Genomic DNA, 22,826 nt, shown 5'->3' with positions numbered 1-22,826 from the left:
ATTATAGGCCATACCACCTATGATACCTTACATTAGCATACCTCCTTGAGGAGCTCAGTTCTTTCTGCAATGCCATTAGCAGTGGAGTAGAATATATATATATGCACACACGTATATATCAGCTTTTGCGCTGAGAACAGAGTAACAATCCACTAGGGCACTACAAAAAGACAATCTGATGCCCAAGTCTAGATGTAATCTTATGCACACTTGAAGAGGCTTGCCTGGACTATGCTATGTGAAACAGCTTCAGATGTGCTTCTCCTATTGTTAACACACAAGATATGTGTTTTCCAAAAGTAAGTACCTCATCCCAAGAAATACCCACCATGAATACATATCACAGGTCTTCAAATTACATGTGTCTGCTATTACTAGTCAGTATGTTTTCTGCTGTAAAACTGATATCCTACAGATTGGGATGCTAAGCTATCAAAGAATATTAAACAAAAACTATGTGCAGCACAAGTGGACACCAGACAGATTCAGACCCTCACTGATGGAACAGTGGCAGTAAGTAGCAGCTACAGTGCAACTGCATCTGTATCATCCTTTGTTTTCTCAGGTGGGAAGCCCACAAGTGTGTCTTCCACTCAAAAGGACTTCAGCAAATAATTTGAGCTGAAAGTAACTGACCTTGGAAGGATCTATACCATGAGCAAATTCCATATCAGTGAGAAGTTGAAGAATTAGTACCAGTTATTGAAGTCTCTGTCTCTGGAAGAGTCTTTGAATATTAATTACATTTTGGCTACATCAGGAGCTTATACATATAGAGCCTTGCCCCTCCATTAATCACTTCAGTCCTTCTCAAGCACCATCATCATGCTAACAGAATGATGAACTAATGGTAGAAACACCATAAACATACATTTGAACCTCAGGTGGTCCAACAAAGCCCCACAAATCCAAAAGTAACAGGAACTCACTTTGGCATTTATATGCAAGAGCATTTGTAATTTTAGAGCCAAAAAAGATGAACTAGAACACTTGGAAATAAATAGAAATAGTACTGTTTTTCTGCATGTCTTGCAAATGGCTCTTCTCTTTAGCTTTAAAAGAATTGATTGATTACCAATGAGGGGAGACCACTCAAATTCAGCAATATAGCTTTAATTTGGTAGAATAAAAGGGGATCAAAATATTTGGCCTTGAAATAGAAGAACTAGCCATGGAGAAACTAGCACCTCTCCATAATTAGATTTATGAAATTCACATTCTCAGTGCTTAGGAAATTGTAAGCTTTACAGATAAACAGCTAAACTGAATTCAAAAAAAGATTTTAACTTCTCTCATCTTTTCTGTGTAACAAACATTGACTACCTTTTCCGAAATGTCCTGAGAAGCCCTTTCACTGGTGGTGTTTTCATGCCTTCAGATTGATTTTTAACTAAAAGCTGATTTTGGCTGTATTTTGTTTTGGTATTTGGGAGAGAAATTATATAGTATGTCCCAAAAGAGTGCACTGAGATACTCTAGCTTTGCATTTGTATTACTATATTGTGATTTTCAAAGAAAAAAAATCATTAAAAGTTAATTTAATCTAATGAATAATAATGAGAGATAGAAATCATTAAAAAAGATTTCTTAAATGGTCAAACTCAGCAAACACTATTACAAAGTAGCCAATAAAAACATAAGTAACTCAGAATTTATTTTAAGTATTATTATTATTATTACCAAGAACAGAAGTTGACTGGAAAAAATATTCACATACTATGGTGTTCTACTACAATTATTACAGTTGTTAGGAGTAGGACTGGGAATTACAAAGCTACATAACACGTTTTGCTCATTTCTTAGTTGACTCCATGCAATGGCTTGCATTACATTGTTAATGCTATAGCTATCCATCAGATAATCATAAGTATTACTGTTTATTTTCCAGAACATATGGGGTCCACATTACATATTTAGGAATCAAACACACATTGCCAAAGTGTCAGTGCTCATCCCTCAAAAAGTTCTATTCTGCCCAGATAACGTGATATTCCCTAAGTATGTGCATGCTTCTGTATACATGCTGCTTCTATTTTGTACATTCTGTTTAAGATATTTGTCATTTTACACTTAGCAATTTGGAACACAATTAACATTGATCTGACAACTCATAAGATGCCTAGAATAACTTCATTCCCCTCCCCACCTTATTTCCTCCTAAGCACATGTGGGAGGGATGGATAATTTTTTTAGTTAGTGATCAAAAAGATTCCAAAGAGAAAAGGAAAAACGGTTTACAAAATTAACCTACGCTTGAAATATTTTACTGGTTCAGGCCCCTGCAAAATTAAGTACTTACCAAGCCTTATGAATCTGTCAACTGGATTCAATTATAAAGGTATTTTGGGGGAGGTGTTGGCTGTTTTCTGACAGTGGGATCAAGACAGCATAATTTATTTTATAATAGTAGATTGGCCTTTGTAAAATGATGACTTTCAGACACTGGTTAAGGTGCAATTCAATGGCTGTTTCCCTTCCTTTGAATTTAACTCATCTTATGTTGAATAGTTGTAAATTATATTATAAAAGAAAGATTCAAATCTGAACATGCTCTGATGACAGAAAGAGGAACACAAACCTTTTTTTGCACATGTGGCATACAGCATGTGAAGGTACATTAAAATTACATTACTCACTGTAACAAAGTGTCCTTCACTGTATCTGCAAACACAATTTGCTCCCATTTTCAAGTAATTTTAGACTGTCAGAATGAAGTGAAGTAGTTTTAGCAGGGCTAAAGGATTGGAGTTTGACAATGGTAAAAGGGTCAAAGTTTGTTTCTGACATAACCCTGGATGTTCTTGACAGTTACAGGTACCGGACTCAGGTTTTATGCACTGATTTAAGGACAACTCAGCTTCAGTTGTAACATATGTCCCTTCGGAAACCAACACTTTAGCTTATATTTGGTCACAGTATAACAACTGACTTCAACCTGAAGTATATTTTGTTAATAATATGTTTGCCCATTTCCTTGTACAATCGTTATATAGCTATTAGCATGAAAGGTATTTGTGCTTGGTCTGACCCCTCAGTTCAGAACATTATGACCTTGTGACATGCTGCAATCAAAAAAAGGCTGTTAAGGAATGCTATTTAGCTGACTTAAAGAAAAAAAAAACACATGGAGAAAGAATGAATAATCCACTTAAATTTGCTCTGAACTTATGTATACCTGAACGCATCGCATCTTTTTGAATGCTTTCATAATCATGCCAGTCCTTCCTTTTCAAGCCATCAGTCCAGGTAAAGAGCTGTCCATCTCCCAGCCCCAATGGAAGTGTCTGTGAAAACAGTAAACAAACAAACAAATAAATATACACACACTTACATGGTTTGCATTATTACAGAAGAACACTCACAATACAGCATAAGCAAATAAAACATTCTGTTTAACCAATGCAAATATTGAAACTTTAGTGTGGTAAATGAAGGTGTTTTTCTAAATAGTGTGAGAAAACCATGAATTAAGTTCTTGACAAACAATTAATCGAAGTATGTCAAACAACTCATGCTTAACATTTCTCTTTCCAGCAGTGCCCCGCTATGACTGCTTGGCAAGCAGCTCATGGAAGTTAAATGGACCACTAAAACTGAACAGGTTTCAAAAATGCCTCATCCTTCAACTCATGAAGTACCTTGATTTTTACCTTAAACTATCACTTGTGCAAAATTTGAGTTATAGCTACTCAGCACCTTCTAATGTTCCTCTTTAATTTTGGGCATTGGTTTTGTTTTTTTTTTAATAGATAATAATGGGTTATTGCTATTGACATAAGGCCAGGCTCACTGAATCAAAGGCACAGAGCAAAGAGACCCTGAAAGCATGTTCAAATCTGTAGATCTTCATGGTAAGAGATAAGAGGAAAAAAAGAACACCACCACCACCACCCCACCTCCCCAGCCAAACAAAAAACTGACAAAAAACCCCCATGCAGTTGGCAAGTTGATTTCCCCTTCCCAGACTCCAACTTCTTGGGTAAAGCTAAAAACCACTTTTGGCTCTGTCCTGGTTTCAGCCAGGGTAGAGTTAATTTTCTTCACAGAAGCTAGTGTCAGGCTATGTTTTGGATTTGGGATGAGAAAATGTTGATAACATGCTGATGTTTTCAGTTGTTGCTGAGCAGTCAAGGACAGCCCAGCTTCTCGTGCTGGGCTGCCAGCGAGCAGGCTGGGGGTGCACAAGGAGCTGGGAGGGGTCATGGCCAGGACAGCTGACCCAGGCTGGCCAAAGAGATATTCCATACCATATAACGTCATGCTCAGTATATGAAGCTGGGACGAAGAAGAAGGAGGGGATGGAGGGACATTTGGAGTTATGGTGTCTGTCTTCCCAAGAAACCATTACGCGTGATGCAGCCCTGCTTCCCTGGAGATTGCTGAACACCTGCCTGCCCATGGGGAGTGGTGAATGAATTCCTTGTTTTGCTCTGCTTGTGTGCACAGCTTTTGCGTTACTTATTAAACTGTCTTTATCTCAACCCACGAGTTTCCTCACTTTTACTCTTCCGATTCTCTTCTCCGTCCCACCATGGGGGAGTGAGTGAGCGGCTGCGTGGGGCTTAGTTGCTGGCTGGGGCTAAACCACGACAGGCTCCTAAGCAAATTTATCTTTCTAGAGCTCTTCTTTTTTCCTCCTTCTTTCTGACAAATGCTGGTATTTTATAAAAACTAAAATAGAAAAGTACCATTAGAGGTACACAAAATTTAGATCTATAGGAAGTAGTACAAAGCTGCAGAAGGTTTCAAGTAAAGTTACCCTTTTTCTAGAAGCTTAATTTACAAAAAACATCGTAAAAGGAGTGGAGAAAATTTTGATAAGCAAAGAAGATGATCTACTGTATCTGTGCTGAAGACAGTGAGGAAGCAATTCACTGATGCTTAGGAGTAACATAAAAACTCTAGTTCTGAAATTCTAGGCTTGAACCAGTAAGTTGTCCGGAATGAAGGGCATATGTATAACGCATGTTTCAAATGTTGTTATCAAAAAAGCATGTGAAAACACACTTGAAAAGCAGTTCCAGGGAAGCAACATTTGATCAGCCTTTTGCTAGGAAATACTGAAATCTATGAAAATCTTACGCATATGTAAGAGCAATGCTCTGAACTTCAAGTATGAAGTATGTAAACCAAATGAATATTGGACTCATATATCTCTTTCCGATTTTACACTACTGGCAGCACAAAACTGGATGATACTCAGTGGCTCCAAGTAAAGCTGTCCCAGCATTTTCAGTTAGGGTTTTTCTTTTTAGGACAGACAAATGTTTGCCAAGCTACACGATGTGGATTTGGTAGCTAAGTCATCCTGAAAACTGGGGTTCCAAGGCTTTCAGGGTTGTAAGTAATAAGTGAGGAATTCCTGGCATGGCAGGTTACCTTTGAGCAAAGGATGCTAGAAGTCCTGGCTGACAAAGATCCATGCAGAAAATCTCTGCTTTGGGTAAGCTGATGTTTCTATGAGTGTTGGATATTCAGCGCAAAGTGGTGTGAGCTCAGTGCTCTCCAGTAAATCCCTGAGTTACTGACAAAAATCTGTCACATTCTTCTAGCATGACCTTTTGAGTTTTAAAATTAAAGGTAACTTAAGTTATAGATCACCAAAATGCAATCCAGCCTGTGTTTATTCCTCTACCACAACTTTTGCAGACATGCAAATTCTGGTGTCATGTTTTAATATAATACAAGTCAGAAGTCAGATCTTCATACCTGGGTTGATGCTATCAAAATATCTAACCTTTCATGTCCTTGAAATGAATTCATTAATTTCCACTAATTCTTGAGTTCAAATAATGCTAATGTTCTAATAGTAGTATTAACTAGCTTGTTTCCTAAAGTCAGAAGTGTAAGGTAGAATGCAAGCTATAACAGTGTTAACCATGATTCTTGAGCCCAAATTCCTAAAATCATCCACTGTGAAGCACTAACTGACTCTTTAAAAGTCAGGCCCAGACAGACTGGCTTCAATTAAAACTTCTATCCCGTGTCAATATGGGTACAGTTGGTGTGAACGACTTGGTCCCAAAAATTCAAGTCAACCAAAACTATCAAAAGCAGGATAAACTTTGTTTTTGTGACCCTTTATTCCTGTGCTGACTTCTTTCCCTAAAATTAGTTCTTTAAATGGCAAGTTTGCAGCACACTGAAAGACTGAGTAATAGAGTTTACAGTTGGTTTCCTGTTGCCTATTTGCATTTTGATGCCAATATTCTTAAAAAATATTAATTACTTGTAGTTACTTTACCTGATAACATTTACAAGTCTAATGTACCAGGGGGCCTTCTTGCAAGTATAATATAGTTAAATAAATATATTCACTAAAATTAATCTTGCAAAAGGATAAATATAAATCCAAATATCATGCGACACACAAAAAGCTAACTGAAGTCTTGCTGTGGCTCATATTTTAGGAGGGTTACATTGCCCTAAGAGGAAACAGGAAATGAACAAATCCCAAACCATAGTATTGGTGCCATCAGAAGTCCCTAAGTTTAATGACTAAGCGTTTTGTTTGCATTGTTGGTTTGTTTTTAATAAATCCCTTAATTCTCTCCCATCAAAATACATATTGTTAAGAGAAATCAATACCACGGTGATTCTTCAGCTCTAACATCCTTTCAATGTAGGGGGGTATTAAATACAATGCCCTCACAAGTGGTTTCCTAAGAGTGGTACTCAGATAACATAATCTCAATGGGCAGTGTATACTGTGGCTCTTAGCGGGAGTGGACTTCATGAAATTCACCCTGTGTACACACTGGAGTTTTAGTTCGCCAGTGACCATTTAACAGGCCTTAGGAAGAGATGTAGAGTTTCACAGCCAAACTCTCTGGAAAGAGCAAGAGTTTGCAGTGAAAATTCTATTGCTCTGAAGAAATCAGAACTGCCTTCAGTCCCTCAACTAAATCTCTCCCTTTGTCAGCAAAGTGAAGGGGTTTTTTTTTTTCCCTTTTTTGATATTGCTATATTGCTTAACAAGATACAAATGCACTTGAGAAAACAGGTTCCTCCGTTTCACTTCCGCCTAAGGGAAAACAAATTGCATTTTGAAAAACTTTAAAACACAGTTTCTGGAATGTTTTAAAACTGCTAAAAGGCTCCATTGTGAAACTCCATCTAAATATGCTCACATACCTCTTTCTTCCAGATGACAATGACTGGAAGAGCCCCCATTTCTAAAGCATCTCTAGCTGGCAAGTAAGCAAAAGAAGGAAAAGGAAAAAAAAAAGGAAAAATAATTCAATAGTCTTATTCTAGCCTTGTTTTCTCCCTACATACGCTCTACTTTTCTTTCTCAGTTCTCCATCTTTTTGGATACATTGATAATTTACCCTATTTTGTATCGAACTAGAACAAACTCTGGTTTTGTTACACACAGGCTATGACTACTTGGTGTAATGGCTAGATAACTATAATCAAAATAGTGTTTCTACTTGCAAGTATACACAATATAGCCCAGAAACCACATCCCAACCTCCACACTCAATCTCAGAAAGACAAGTTCTGAGTAGGTGAACATGAAGTCACTTCGCAAGATAGAATATGCTAACAGATCCTGATGCTGAATTTTTGCTGAAGACATATTTAACCGTAAGCTGATGGGCTAAACTGAAATAAAATTAACCATACAGCATAAGGAGAAGTGCTAAAGAAGGCAATAAAAGGAATTTTTCATTTTAAGGGTAATGTATGAGCAGCCAGACTAAAAATGATTAAATTCATGGTATAAAATACCTTCTGACTTCAGCACAAAACTGGGTTTAGACATTTAAATAAATAATCAAATAAGCTTATGTTCCAGCCCATAAAAGAAGAATTAATCAAGGATTATTAATCTGTGGCTAAGAAAATTACTGAGCCATAGATCATGGGACACAAAGTATTCTGGACTATAGGTGTTTGTCACTTGCACATTCTGGGTTCTCACATATTTAAATAACAGCAACACTGCAAGACTGGTGTTCTACATGTCTTTGTTCTACATGTGTCTGTAACTGCAAGGGCAACAATACTCTTTGGTATACCTGCGGGGCTAAGAAATGGGAAGCATGACTGGAAAACTCCAACATATGCTGTAGGGCTTCTTGCCGGTCGAAACTAAGGTACGAGAAAGGAGAAGGCCCAGGCACCCCCACCTCACCCAATACCTCATCCTAACATAGAAGCAATGCCTATATCTATTCTTTAGTGATATATCAATATACAGGAACGACAAACCAGCACAGCTGATTAGCTGAAACATTTTCAGGGTTTTCCCCTCCAAAACATTTCTGTAAGTCACCCACAAATAGTGCAGGCTGCCTCTACAGCCCTTAGCCTCTTGAACTCAAGAACTATTTTTATCATTGCAGCACTATTGTAACAGCAAATATCACTCTGCATATGAAGAGCTGGATTTTGACTGGCTGTCAAAAAAATCCTACAACAATTTATCATCCAACTGTTTGTTACACATCGTATGCAGCTGTGCATTGCACATTTTTTGTGTTTTGGTCCAAAAGGGATTACCCACCTACAGCAACATTACATACAGCATCTGCCTTACTATTTCATTTTCACATTAACCTCAAACCTTCTGGGATGCAAGACTGATACAGCACTACACAGACTCAGAAGATCCTGCTCCTCTAGAGAAGACTCAACATCTGGTTCAATTACAGAGAATATGATAAGCCCAAAAAATAGCACAATTATCAGAAAACTCACTCACAGACTATTAGATCCCTCAGAGGGGGAGAAAAGCTTCTCTGCTGTGACATTTGAAAGCTCGAACTCAGAAACAAGTGCCTTCATTGAATAACTCATTTATTTTTAATTTGACTCTGCGGAGGCAGACAATTAGAGGGGACTCAGGCAAAGGAAGATGATATATCAATGGAAATGCACCTTTCTAAAAAAAGAAGAGATAATTACAGATTCACTTTGAGCCTGAGGATTTGCTCACTAGCTCTAGGGTTACTGTACTAAAGACCAATACACATCAAATAATGCATTTAAAAACCCATCATATGCTGATCAGCATAACCATTTCCAATTGTTTAATGAGTTTTAGGACGTAATCTTACCTAGAACATAGGCACTTGTTCCCGCTCAGGAAAAGATGCAAATGGGAAAGAAAAGCAGTAAAGAAGCACTCAGATTATACACCTTCAGGGATGTTTCAGGAGAAGCATAAAAGCAATGACTGTTTGATTCCCCTTTGTTCTTGAAATAAAAGATTCTGTATGGTGTTTTTAAACAGTGTTGTGTAAAACAGATAATTCACTATTTTCTTCCATCCTCCTAACACAGATAACTCTCAGGACTCTCAGCTCTGACCAACTACTGTGACCAAACAAGACATTAGGAAAAAGAAACAGAACCCACCGAGCAATTAAATTACTTTCTTTACCGGAATAAAGTTAAGGATCACCTTTTAAAGAGGTGGTATCACTAGATATAACATCATATGTTTATTATAAATCCACTGCAATATCACCAAGTGTCCATTTCCAAAATTTCTGTTCTGGTGTGGCTACAGGCATAGGAAGACAGACATTCTCATTAAGCTTCTTCCCCAAGAGGTGGAACTGTCATCAAAACTACTCTTTTTGAAATATTTCCACTTTTTTCGTTGACGCTAAATTTTAGCACAAGACTATCAAAGTGAAATATTAGCACTACAGCATCAAAATTTGCAGTCAAGTGCTCTCCCACTTCCACACACAAGGAACATCCATTCTGGTGTAGTGACTGGCTGAGGGAATTAGGGATGAAAACCAAAATATTATTTCCCCTAAGGATGTGCTCAATATAAGGTGGCTTGATCTATAGAAAAGGTATAAAATCCAAACATCTCATTTTTGTGCTTAAGCTCTGAACTTTGCCTGTGTGACTCTCCTTTCCTGTAGCTCTTCAGTGTTACACCAAAAAACAAAAAAAGGTTTACATCTGAACTGCCAAATATAACTGAGATCTGTGTATAAGCATTATGCAGAGCAAACAGGTACAATATAGTCCTTAAGCGCCTGTGAAGCTCCTGTCACCATAAAATGAAACTATCACACCTAGTGAATTTGGATCTGTCATGATCTTTTGTAAAGATATCAAGAGCAGGCATCACGCAGACTGAAAATATCAGCTGATAGTTTTGAACCTCCAGGCTACATGCTTCTCAGGGTCCTTCTCCAGGATGCTGTCCCTCTGGGAGGGGAGCAGTGGCTGCAGCGGGTGTGGTGGCAGGCTCTGGGGGGGTGGTCAGCAGCTGCCCTGCCCACTGGGGCACCCACCTCTTGATGCCACTCATGGATGGTTCCAGCCGGTCCTGCCCCATTGCTGCCAGTCACTGCCTACCAAAACTGCTGCCCATTAAAGCGGCGCTTCAGGGAGAACCAGAGAGATGAAAGAGCTGGAGGGACATTTGGACCGCATCCTACAACACCACCCTCCCACATACTTCAAACACATGACTGCTGTAGAACTGGATATTCTCATTAGGTTGAAAGACACTGAAGATGAAGCAAAGGTGGTTCAGTAAAAGGTAGAGTATTTTGTAGCACTATTTGCTATCAGGAAAAAGGTGGTAAAGGCTCTAAAGCTTAGAATCTTTCAAAAACAAGGAAAAATCAGAATACATTCAGATATAATTACTGCCTTTTAATTTTATTTTTACTTTAAGTACTTTAAAAATATTTTTGAAAATATAAACCTGAATTGTTTACCAAACCCTTGAGTTCAAGCAATATAATAGAGTTGAGGACATGATGAATTTCTTCATATGCTCAGATTTCCTGTGCCATTTATTTGTTATGCCACAGCAAATAAGTGTTCATTGCACTGACATTTACATTAGTAGAAATAATTAGCCCAGCACATCAAAAAAAGGGCAGCACTTGATTTAGTCTGTGACATCTGAATGACTCAAGGTTATTTCATTTTTGAAACACTTGTATCAGACTTTCTGTGTTTTTAGTTTCCAGAATATCAGGGACAACCCAGTAGCATCATGCCATCAATTCCAAATTAAAGCTGCTAATAACGTTACTTAAAAAATGCCAAGCTCCCCAAGCATTTAATTACTGAGATTTTTATAGACAGGTATAAAAGCTGTTATGGCTGTACTACAGTTATATTGTTAAAGTCACAAAGCTGCAGAAAAAACTAAGTTAAAACATGACTTTTAAAAACATCACGATTTCCTACAGACCAAGTGTATGAGTGCTTGAGCACTGGGTGAATGAGAACTCTGTAAGGATGCATTTGCATGCTGGAAAGTTGTGATTTATCATGTCAAATTATGGAAGATTACAGGTGTTTAATAATATACATTGGTACGAGTAGACTAACAGCTTCCTTAGCACAGATACATCATTCATGGATTAAGAGCTTGCAGGATGCACTTGCCACTCAGGATGTAGAATCCTAAACACATGTATTTTACAAGTTATCAGGGAAAGGGTTCATAGACTTCTACTCTGTTGACTGTATCAGGTGATACTCCAGGGAAAGTTCTGAGCTTTGCCACTCTAATATATGTTGAAACTATCCTCAAAAATAATTTAGAATTTCTTTTAACATCCAACATTTCCAAAACAGCCATTATCACCTTGATGAAAAGACAAGGGCAATTTCAGTTAATTTGTCATATGAACAATGAGTTACATGCTGGCATCTCTTATTACTATAAAGGAGAAGCAACCAGAAATTTGACATTTGTATTTCCTGACTGCTAAGAATGACTCAGCAACAACTAAAAACACCAGTGTGTTATCAACATTATTCTTACCCTAAATCCAAAACACAGCACTATACCAGCTATTAGGAAGAAAATTAACTCTACCCCAGCTGAAAGCAAGGACACTTGGGTAACGCAGGCAAAAGTATGTAAATCCCCAAAACAATACAGTGGAGTGGGACAGAATAGTGCCAAGTAGCTATTCTGGGCACATCACAGTACGTCTAAATGCTGTATTTAGTGAGTGTCCGCTGCCTTTTGCCCTTTCACTCGGCATCACTGAGAAAGGTCTGGCTCTGTCTTCTTTACTCCCAGCAGTCAGGTATTTACACATACTGGTAAGATGCCCCGACTCTTGTCCTTTTAAGGCCAAACATACTGAGCTCCCTCAGCTTCTCCCCATACGACAGATGCCTCAGACCCTTCAGAGCAGGGTGAAGGCATTACCAGTCCCAGAGACGGGATAAAATGCAGTGAGTTCTGAAGGAGTCTGCACTCTCTGTCTGTTGAACCTGAAACACCACAAATTGCCAAAGGTGACCTGCAAAGCCTGGCAGTGAACCAAGGCGGTGAACCTTGGTTCCTCGAATAGCACAATTTCAACTGACCATAGGACAGGAGGTAGGACCTACACTGAAGAGATAATAATAAAAAAAAATATTCTTCAAAGCAAGCAACTCCCACCTCTTTCTGCCTGCTGATCAAAGCTGCCAACAGATTTGCTCAATAACTAAAAAACCCAAACCTATCTTTTCTTAATATTTTATTTTCACTTGTCTCAATTCCAACTTGGTGAAAAGAAACTGAACTCCAGTAACATAAGTGTCTATGGCAGTTCTAAATGAACTAAAACACACGCTGACAGTGTGCTGCTTCTCCAGGTCTTCTCCTTCAACTCAAGGGTGCTTTGCCAGCACAAAAGGGTAAGCTTGCATAAGAGCCTGCATTCATACTTAATTCATTTTCAGCAAGTTTAAAAATCATACTGGATGTTATGTTAATGCTGCATATTTTTAATGACTGCCTCCTTCAGAAAGTACTATTTTTTACACCAAAAAACATGAACAGGCTTTGAAGAGACTTAGCAGGACTTTTGCCAGCATGGGTATTCGTAGGTTTTTGAACCAACAAAGGTCTTTGTAAGACCCTTATGATGAACAATATAAACAATAATTGTAATTCCTGAAAGAATTGATTCTATGACAGGCTTTGGGGTTTTTTAAACATGTGCCACATGGTCACAGGAAATTATAAGTATGTTCTCTTATACAAACAGCCTTTTGCTTCTCCTTAAAACAAAATTTAAAAACAAACAAACAAATGCCAAACCAAACCCATGGCAAAGAGTCAGATTGTTAGTAATTTTGCTAATTTTTAAACTTTATTTAAAAAGAAAAAAAGAAAAAAAGAAAAAACAAAGAGAAATCTATTTTCTGTTTGGGGACCAATCCATTTTTTGACTACCTGCAGTGTGCAATATTGCAATGATGAATAATAAAGATATGATAGAGCTTATTGTTAATAGGCTTTTCAGATATACACATTTTATCTCAAGTTTAGAATAATGTCTTTAGATTTTCACCATGGAAAGAATCATGCTGTTTCATATTGGCCACTGCACCAACTCAAGACAAAAAGTGTTTTTGTAGGCTTCAGGTGTCCGGTGTTTTAAGCAGGAAATAATTTCTCACTTTGAGATATCTGTTCAATGGTAATTATAAATCATATTTTCTTATGCTAACTTACTTCTAAATTAATTTGCCTTTGAACTTTTTTTTAATAAATGCACATTCTCTCTTAGATAATATTCAGAGTACTGAACACATTATATAAACAGTACAGAATGATCACTATAGCCAGGTTATCACTAATGAGAAAAAACTTCAACTTATTTGTTGTTGTATGAGACAAAAACAATTTCAGAAGTATTCTTTAATTTTTTTTCTCCTTTGGTGTGCCTTTTACTTACAGAAAATTTCATTTTCTTCATGAGTGTAACATTCATCAAATCTCTGTGGTACAGCTGGTAACAGCTTTGCAGCAAATCTGATAACACTGACCCAGCAATATCAGACAAAAATAGCTACCATTTATTATTGCTTTTTTTAACTAACCCAAGCTGACCAGTATTTTCAATAGAAATGGATTTTTTTTGGCATATTCTGTTGTAACAGAAATGATGTAAGAGAAAGGTCAAATGCAGAGACTAACTTTAGCCAAACTTGCTACCTGGCATGTTTTAGCACTAAATACAAAATTTGCTATAAAAGAACAATTTCTGAACCCATGAGGTAGCATATTCCATATTTTTGACTGCAGTATAAGGTAAAACTTAATTTGGCCTCTCAGAGTATTTGTAAAAGCTAATAGCCTTCTATAAGTACATTGTTTAATTGTTACAACTGAAAAGTAATAGATTTTTTAATGAGGGTTTTAGTGAACTTTAAATTCTAATCTCTATAGATAAATTACTGTACCATGAAACAGCTTCTGTACACAGATGAAATATAGTAATTTTTTATTTTATGTAATTATCTGAACATTTTTACAAACAGCAGAAGGAAAATACTGATTTGTTTAAATAGTATTTTTGAAGTAGTTTGCTGATCCATGCTGTAACAGAATTCATGTTCCAAGGGCACTGATTTGCAGAACACTCAAGCTTTTGGCAGTGCCCATATGGCAGAGGACAACACTTCACTGTCTTGCTGAGTGTCACATAGTGCTAATCTGTTTACAAATACTCCAGACTACCCAGTACATAAAAAGTAAACTTTTATGCAAAAAAAACCCCACAGAAAGTAATGCTGTTCCTATTAGAAGTGTCCTTCTTCCTGCAAAAATATCCATCAGTTCAAGAACTACTATTAAAACATACCAATCAACTGCATCATTAATAACCAATTTTAGAATTTGCAGTTTAGGTTACACTGGATTAAAGAAAACAAAACATTGTTTAAGTAACTGAAGTAATGAACCCACATTGGAAAAGAATTATTACCTTGCACTTTAAAGAAGACCTTGAATCAAACTAATCTGCCCAAATGCAACTCTTATCAGCAGGCTTCTGATGCTGCAGCATATGTATCATTACTCCACCTTTTGAAGAATTCCTTCCTTATGAGGGCATTGTACAGTAATTTGCATTGTCTAAGATATTTTCAAACAACCTCCACAGACTGGTGCAGAAAGCAAGCCGATTAAACATAACTGACAGGTTTACATTCTTGTTCAGCCTTCTTAAGACAATACGAAGCTGATAAGGAGACCTCTTCCAAAGTCTTTGGAAGCATGACTATTTCCGCGCTTTGTGTGAACTCAGTGGAGGTTTACCAAGGCCAACGGCAGTCTTGCTAGTGATTCCAGCACGAAGAAGTTTGGAACTAAAGGAACTAAAATTTTCAGTGGTGGTACACGTTCACAGATGATCATGACAGAAGTCTAAAGAGTCATCTACTTTTAAAAAAAACAGTTCCTAAACTATGAGCTGCAAACTGTTTCACTACACTGTGTAAAGTTAGATTACATTTAGATTACATTTTTTCCATCCTGCACTATAATCCGTCTTCCTGCTATTAATAAATTGGTTTCAGGTTTTGGGTTTTGTTTTTTTTATGGTTCTCATAATGCTTTCTGAATCTGACTTAACTCCATGCTTGTTCCATTCTCAGTCTCATACTCGTTCTCACAATCTTTTCCTTTCCTTTCTTCTAAGTGTTTTGAAGCCAAGTTATTCCCACGCAAATACATTTTATAGGTAACTGTCTAAAAATAAATTGACTCAGATTTGACAAAATAACATTGTTTAGAATACTCCTTTCTTGTGAGAAAAAGGTTTTCAATCTCTTACTTTCCACCAAGTGAATAATCACACAAGAATATAATGAATACCTGAGCATACTAAACGAGAATATATTTTACTCTCCTTTAACTGAACCCAGTTAATTGCAAGAACAGGTTAATTAAAACTGAAAAAGTTCTGAAAAATCTTAGTTTAAGATATTATGGCAGCTCCTGTTGCTGCCCTGTCATGCCCATTTTTGTTGAAACACAAAAAATAAACTTACTGCTACAGAAAGTTTTAAACCATGTTTCGTTGTGTGGTATTCAATGATCAGTCACAGAATCATAAAAATATATCTGGAAGGTTCTTTGAGACATAATCTTGCCCCACCTCAAATCAGGACTGGATATGCCTAAATCACTTCCCTGAAGTATCTAACTAATCTGCCCTTGCAGACCTTCAACAGCAGAGACTGCACAATCTCTCAAGGCAATCTACTTCAATACTTCTTTATTTTTGCAATTAGAAACCTTCCCCTTTCATCTAACCTGCATTACTCACTGTAATTTAAGCCTTTTATTTTTTGTTCTTTTCACCAGGGACAGGAGTAACATATTTCCTTTCCAGCAGCTACATTTCATGGGTATGAAAATTATTCTCTCCTCTAGACTAAATGCTCTTGTTTTTCAACTTCTCAGTTCTTGTTCCTGACCCTGGGAATATATGAAACTTTAAAGAGAACAACACTATTTTGTTAGTAATTGGATAAGACTAAGAATAGTAAGTATAAGCTGCTTATTAAAAAACCTCAAACAAAACAACAAGCAACATTAATACTAACTGGACAAAAAACTAAGACAAGTACCTGGATGTCATAATTTCCTGAAAGTAAGATTAAAATATTTGTTTTAACATGCTTTTTCCCTCTCTGACTGACAATAAAATAGCCTAACATACCCATGCTGTGCATTCATATACTTCATACTTCCAACCCAACCTCACAGTATTTTATGAAGCAGCAGTGAATTCTCTTAATTAAAGTGGACAAATAACTGAAATATTTATAGATAATTAAGGCAGTCAAGATAGAATTATGTCACAAGCCTGAAAAATACTAAAGTTCAATGGGATTCATGTATTTAAAATTACCAAACTACTAACAATGATGATCTAACAGGTCTTGTACTTCTGCTTGTGCCTGAATGAATGCCAATTTTTCCTCTAGCAGTGAGAGCATATTTAAAGAATTCAGACATGCACAGAAACTCTTCCCCAGGTGGGAGAATAGGAACAGAGTGGAAGGAGGGAAGACTTATGAGAGGTTTTAATGAACTACTTCAAATTCAAACAATGACCTCATTTTTTTTCCTCTGAACCAAAAACTTTGAAATTGGACAAACAGATTATCTTCTCTGTCTAATGCCATTTAAGTTGACCTTTCCATTTTATGCCAATAGTTTTCAATTACAGAACCAATCACAGTATATTTCACTAAACAGAGTACTGTGATTAATTAAATCTAATTTTATCAACAGCCAGAATGTGAATAGCATATTAAAGTAAGGTGAAAGAACAGCTTTGATTGATACACTGAGTTTTAATTTCTAATTCCTTGTCTCCCACTCTTTTGGTAGGGATTGAAGGTTACACATCATTGAACAGGGTAAGCTACTATAACTCAAATGTAGCTTCAAAGATTTGACCTTCAGTTTTAACTCAGACTTTCCCCCCCTCCCCGTAGTATATAAACACCAAATTGATAGGTGCTGGAGCTATGGAGCTATGTGCTATGTGGAGAGTTTTAAACATAAAATCCTTATAAACCCTAAGACTGACATTAAAAATAATTGTCATAGTTCTTTGGGCAGAAAAACCTATATCCAACCTTTGCTACAGACTACTTTTATAGTTTTTTAAAAGGTCTCCTTTAAAATGCAAGATAATAATTCTTTTCCAGTGTGGGTTCATTACCTGAGCTAATTAAAGAAGACCTTTAGTCTTCTAAGAACTAGAACCCACCCATGTCCAAAGCTAGGTATTTAAATTTGTGTTTACTTATTAACATAAGCAGCCTAACTCTCATTGGTACCCACAGCTCCTACTGATGTCAGCACTTAAGTTTGAAAATGTTAGTGTTAGTTATTACATCTAAGAATCTTGTACCTGACACCCTCCTGTGGCATTGCACTGAGGAACTCATGATAAGACTGTGCTCAAGAGCCATGTGAGTTCTGCCAAAACTATGGCAGCCAGAGAAATGGTACTGCACTTTCCATAGCCCTCACCCCTGAGAAAAGGTGCTGCAGCCATGGTCTTATGGACCATGTCCATAACCCTCTCCTCTGAGGGCAGGTTTTCCAGTAAACTCAAGACAGCAGACTTTTCTGCCAGCCTCCCGCTGGGTCACAGCTGCAGTGCCGGTTAACCCTGGCCCTTGCGGAGACTTTCATCCCAGCAGGCTCACACCCTCCTGCAGGCTGGCTCTCACCAGGCCTTCTGGCTGAGAGCTTAGGTGAGTCTCCGTTCTGCCTTTGCTAAGTCTCTGTGCATAAACATAAAACACTTTTATTCCCTCCATGCTACCTTGGCTGAACTCAGTATCCTTATGTTCCCCAGCAGATCTGATATCCAGCTACACTTCAGTGGCTCGAAGGCAAACTCCAGGGCTCCCTTAAAAGCCAATTCTCTCTACAACCAGGACCATTACTACCATGTAGACACAGAGAATAAATGATATTATCTCAGCTAGCACCATGAAGTAGCTGTTCTTTAAAAACTGACTTTTTACTGATGACTGTTGCAATTACAGGGATTAATATTATTAGTCCCCTTTTTCTCTTAGCTGGATATTTCAATGCTCAAAAAAACTGAACTTTAAAATGTCTCAGGTCTGGGGAGGAGTCAAAAAGGAAACACATTAAATTGTCAGTTTAATATATATTGGAATCCATGGAGACATTAAATTTCACTTTTCATCTACGAATATTAAACATTAATGAGGTCTCAGGTACAAAGACATTAAAGTGAAACATCAGATAGCTATGACTTAGCTCGTATGTAGAGAAAGAAAGTTCACAAGGGAAGCTATTAAAGGTCACAACCACAGAACTGCCATAAAACCAGAACATACAATAGATGAAAAAGAGAGATTCAAGTAAACCTGATTTTAAAACGGCTATTAAGAAATGCTTATGTGTTTCCACAAGCAGAAATTTCATGTAAAACACAAAGAAATGGAAAGTAAGTACATAGTCCTATTCACGTATGGGTTCCAAACAAAGTAATGTTGAGATTGAGAGACCACAGACATCTCTTGGGTGACCTAAGAACAACTTGTGGAGGAAGCTGACAAACCTTAAAATGAAGAAACAACATCATAGCAATAGCTGCATCCTGATGTCCCTTGTTCCTCCCATATCTCCAGTTCTGGAGACTCCAATGCCTACAGCTATAAACATAATAATTTTAAAAATCCAAACACACAGTGATTACACAAAAAGATAGTAAGGTAATATGCACTATTTGCATCTCAGCATACCCAAAGCATAAGGAAAAAAATAATTTAAGGACAAATAGGAAAGCAAAAGATCATAGGTCAAGCTTATTTTTTGTGCATTTGTAATTTACTTTTCTTCCTCTACCATTTTATTCATATGCACAACCCCCCTCCTTATGGGTGTAAAACCAGATATGCCTTTCCTCCACTCTTGAAGATAAAAATTTCTAGTTACAGAAATTAAAACCAACCTGGGAGGGATTCAGTATTTGTAAGCAGTCTCTAGCACATTTGACAGAAACACAGCACAGCAAAATTCAATAGTAGATGTTCCATAGATAAAAACCAAAACTGAAAGTCACAGATCTCCCTAACTTTATATAGAAACTAGAATTGTGTACCCAGGCTATATTTAATGATGTTATTCTGTAAAATCAGAGTTACTAGCATAGGATGGCTAGCACAGCATATTTTTAATGCATATTATCTATTTAACTGGAAAATTTTCACTTCTAAATGTTGTATCTCAGAAATATATTTAAAGATAGATGGATATACAATACTTGTATTACAGCATCTATCACCACATTAATAATAACAGTGACCAGTACATGTGACTTCAGAAGAAACTTATCAATCTCTGTACACTTAGATCTTGGATAAAGCCATTTGAAGAAGCCAGTCACTTCCATAAAGCTGAAGGTCACTAGAAACCTTAATTGAAGCAAACCTCTGACAGTCTTTTACTCCAAGTCATATTCTGAGCACTAAAGTCTGTGCCCCCAGAAACACCTGTGCACAGTCATGAGCATCCCTCGGTTTAGACAGGTTAATCAAGCCTGTTAATCCTGTAATTGCGGGTGAATTATCAAATTCAGTCAGGGTGAAGGAGAAGGAATAAACAGAAGTTATGTTCTTAGCTGTGCTCAGCATGAACTGTGTTAACAGAAGTAAAATAAAAGATTTTGTTACTAAATTGAACAGCCACACCTCTGCATTCATACTAACTGCAAATCTACTGAATAAAAGATTTCTTTTTTTTAGATAGAATTTCAGAATGCAAGCAAACCTTCTTAAGCTTTTCCCATGGACACATTTTCAGCAACAGCAACATGAACAGTTGTAATTAAAGGTTTTTTATAGATCCTTCACTATGACAGTGTTTAACAGCCCTAGTTAAGAATCATAAGCCTACTGTGTTCAGCAGCAAAACCTAGTTTTTGCCCAAAGCGGTTCACAATCTAAGCCTAAACAGATAACCAGAGAAACATAAGCAATGAGACAGTATCATTCAGCACGGAAAATTACACTTTCAGTGCACTATGAACCTAACTAGTACTAAATTCAAGATACAGTCATCAAAACAAAGTATTTTTCTTATTAATTAAAGAATAGTTACATTATTTCCTACAAGTTTGCCTTGTGCTCCTCCCAAGCACCTACACAAAAGGGAGATGAGAGTTTAGGCTGAGTTCCATTGGCTGATGAGAACTGATGTTTCAAGGACATAATGAAAGAGCTGGGGTAATCTCCAAGCCACTTGGGGATTAAAATCAAGCAGTGAATGCTTCAGGTTTTATATTAGGGTGGCACAGTCAAGGCAGAAGCCTTCTCCCTGTATCTCTGTCAAGTCTAGGGAGAAAGATACAACAATTGAGACGCTGATGCCTGAACAAATATTCAGCTCTGTGGTTGAATAGGAAAGGTTGCACCTCCCTGAAGACATGAGAAAAACCCCTAAGTTTTCAATTTGTCTTCAAACAAGATATCACACACTATCCTTAAATCAGAAGTAACTCTTTAGCTCCCTGATTCTTCTTATAATTGGTCTGGAAATTTTTTAAGATACAATTTTCTTTGTACACGCTCTTCTATATTAAGCATGCCTGTTGGCTTTTACACAATTAGACCCATGCATTCCTGCCCACTCACAGAGGCATAGCACTGATGACACAAGTGGTGAAACCAAACTGCACTATCAGTAATGGCCTCATGTCACTCTGTTCTTCCTGGAGAATACGTGCATGATACAGCCCTTTGTCAGGGCTATATAGTTCCCTTATTGCCTGTATCAAGCCCATACTGCACATACAAACTCTACAGAAAGTGCATCACTTGGGTATTGCAACATCTCCCCCCATGGTATGTCCTAACTTGGAGAAGTCCTCCACCACACGTCCTGGCATGCAAACATGTACCAGTCATGTGCCCTGAGTTTCATTTTCACCAGCTGCTCTGTATTCACTACCATTCAGTACTGATTCAGTACCAGTGCAAGCCAGTACTTGTCATTCATCTATGTTCAGGTATTCATATATGTCACAGAATCACAGAATCATTAAGGTTGGAAAAGACCTTTAAGATCAAGTCCAACCATCAACCCAACACCACCATGCCCACAAAACCATGTCCAAACCATGTCAGATGGTCTGTATTTAGCACCATACAAAAATGTTTTAAGGACAGTTTCTTTTAATGTTTCTGACACCCAATTTGAGTTCAACATACAGTTACCACTATGAGTGAGAATAGTTCTCCTTAAGCTGACCTGAAGAGAAACTAAGAGCTTCTAGAGAAGTTATAACTTAGTCCTCCTCATACCAGAGGGGGGGGAAAAATCCCTTCAGTTATTGTTAACAGTCTCTTCTGAGGTGAAAAATATCATCATTTAATCTCTAATCTAGAATTGATATCAGTATCTGTAGCAAGTGAAACTTAAGCAATTCATTCAACTCAAGACTCATTCAATTTCTGCAGCAACTGGCTGTAACTTCTTTTTCATCCATTAATGGTTTCTACACTTTTTTAAATGATGGGATCATCCTTTGAATCAGTGCTTGCTTAGTAGCAGGTGCCTGTAGCTAATGCCCAGATGGAATGAGAAAAGTCACTGCAGAAAGATCTTTTGGAAGAGTTTTACTTTAATTTGTATTCACACATAGCTTTTTTCTCTCTGTCAATGAATTAGTTATCTAAAAAATTGTGATTCTCGAAACAGAATTTCGATAACAATAGTGTAACCGTTATGAACACTATACTAAAATACTTTTCACAAACACTGTATATTAAATTACTAAAGTGTAACTTGATGGCAAATGATCACAATATGGTCATTTTTTTAATGCTTCACAGTTTTTAGAATGAATCAGTATATTAAGAAACTGCATTATATAAGGTGCTTTGAATACTACATTATCTTGTGAGGGCCCTGAGTGCCATGCCTCCCGCTCTGGGGTCTCACTGTGGGGGCCAGGCCTTACCTGAGTGACCGCCGCTGCCCAGCCGGGCCCATCCCTGGGCCTGGGACCTGGGCCCTCACCCACAGGCTGCCTCCTCGTCCCTGTGGCCCTGCCCGGCCATCCCGGGCTGCATCTCACCCTGGTTCCCCTTCCCAGGCCTGATCCTGACCCTCACCTGTGGGCTGGTGGCCTGGCTCGGCCCAGCCACCAGGCTCCTTGGGAGCGGCCTGACCCTCCTGCGGGGCCCTTGCTGCATCCTGGCCAATCCTACACTGAAAATATTCCTTGCTTTCCCAGGTTCAAAAGGCCTGAAAAACAGTTTTAAGTATCTCTGAAAAATACATAACTCACCAGAAAGCTGGAGATATTAATTTATATTTCTGTGGATAATGTAAGCAGGTTGCTATATGATGTGAATTAATACTTAGCATAATAATGATTGAATTAATTAATCGTTACATAATGTGAAGTAAGAACACCATAAAGTCAGCTAAAAAGTCAACAACTGCAGCCACACAACCACCTCTACAGGATCACCCTTGTCAAATGGAAACTAAGAAATGGTCACAGCTTAAGAGTTTTCTCCGGAAAGCT

The 22,826-nt window shown here is 37.6% G+C and overlaps 1 protein-coding gene across 2 annotated transcripts in view; it reads right to left on the bottom strand.

Moving 5' to 3' along the window:
* The window catches only part of GALNTL6 (polypeptide N-acetylgalactosaminyltransferase like 6), a 491,382-nt gene that overhangs the window by 315,189 nt on the left and 153,367 nt on the right, over nt 1-22,826 (bottom strand). For both annotated transcript variants that reach the window (XM_081999759.1, XM_081999760.1), the window contains one exon: nt 3,176-3,284. In XM_081999759.1, coding sequence (XP_081855885.1) covers nt 3,176-3,284 — 109 coding nt within the window. The remainder of the gene's footprint in view (nt 1-3,175; nt 3,285-22,826) is intronic.

Source organism: Phaethon aethereus (assembly GCF_964289735.1).
Source record: "Phaethon aethereus genome assembly, chromosome: 4".
NCBI classification, from domain to species: Eukaryota; Metazoa; Chordata; class Aves; order Phaethontiformes; family Phaethontidae; genus Phaethon; species Phaethon aethereus.
The sequence above is the reverse complement of the archived record's forward strand: the minus strand, read 5'-3'. Positions and strand labels throughout refer to the sequence as shown.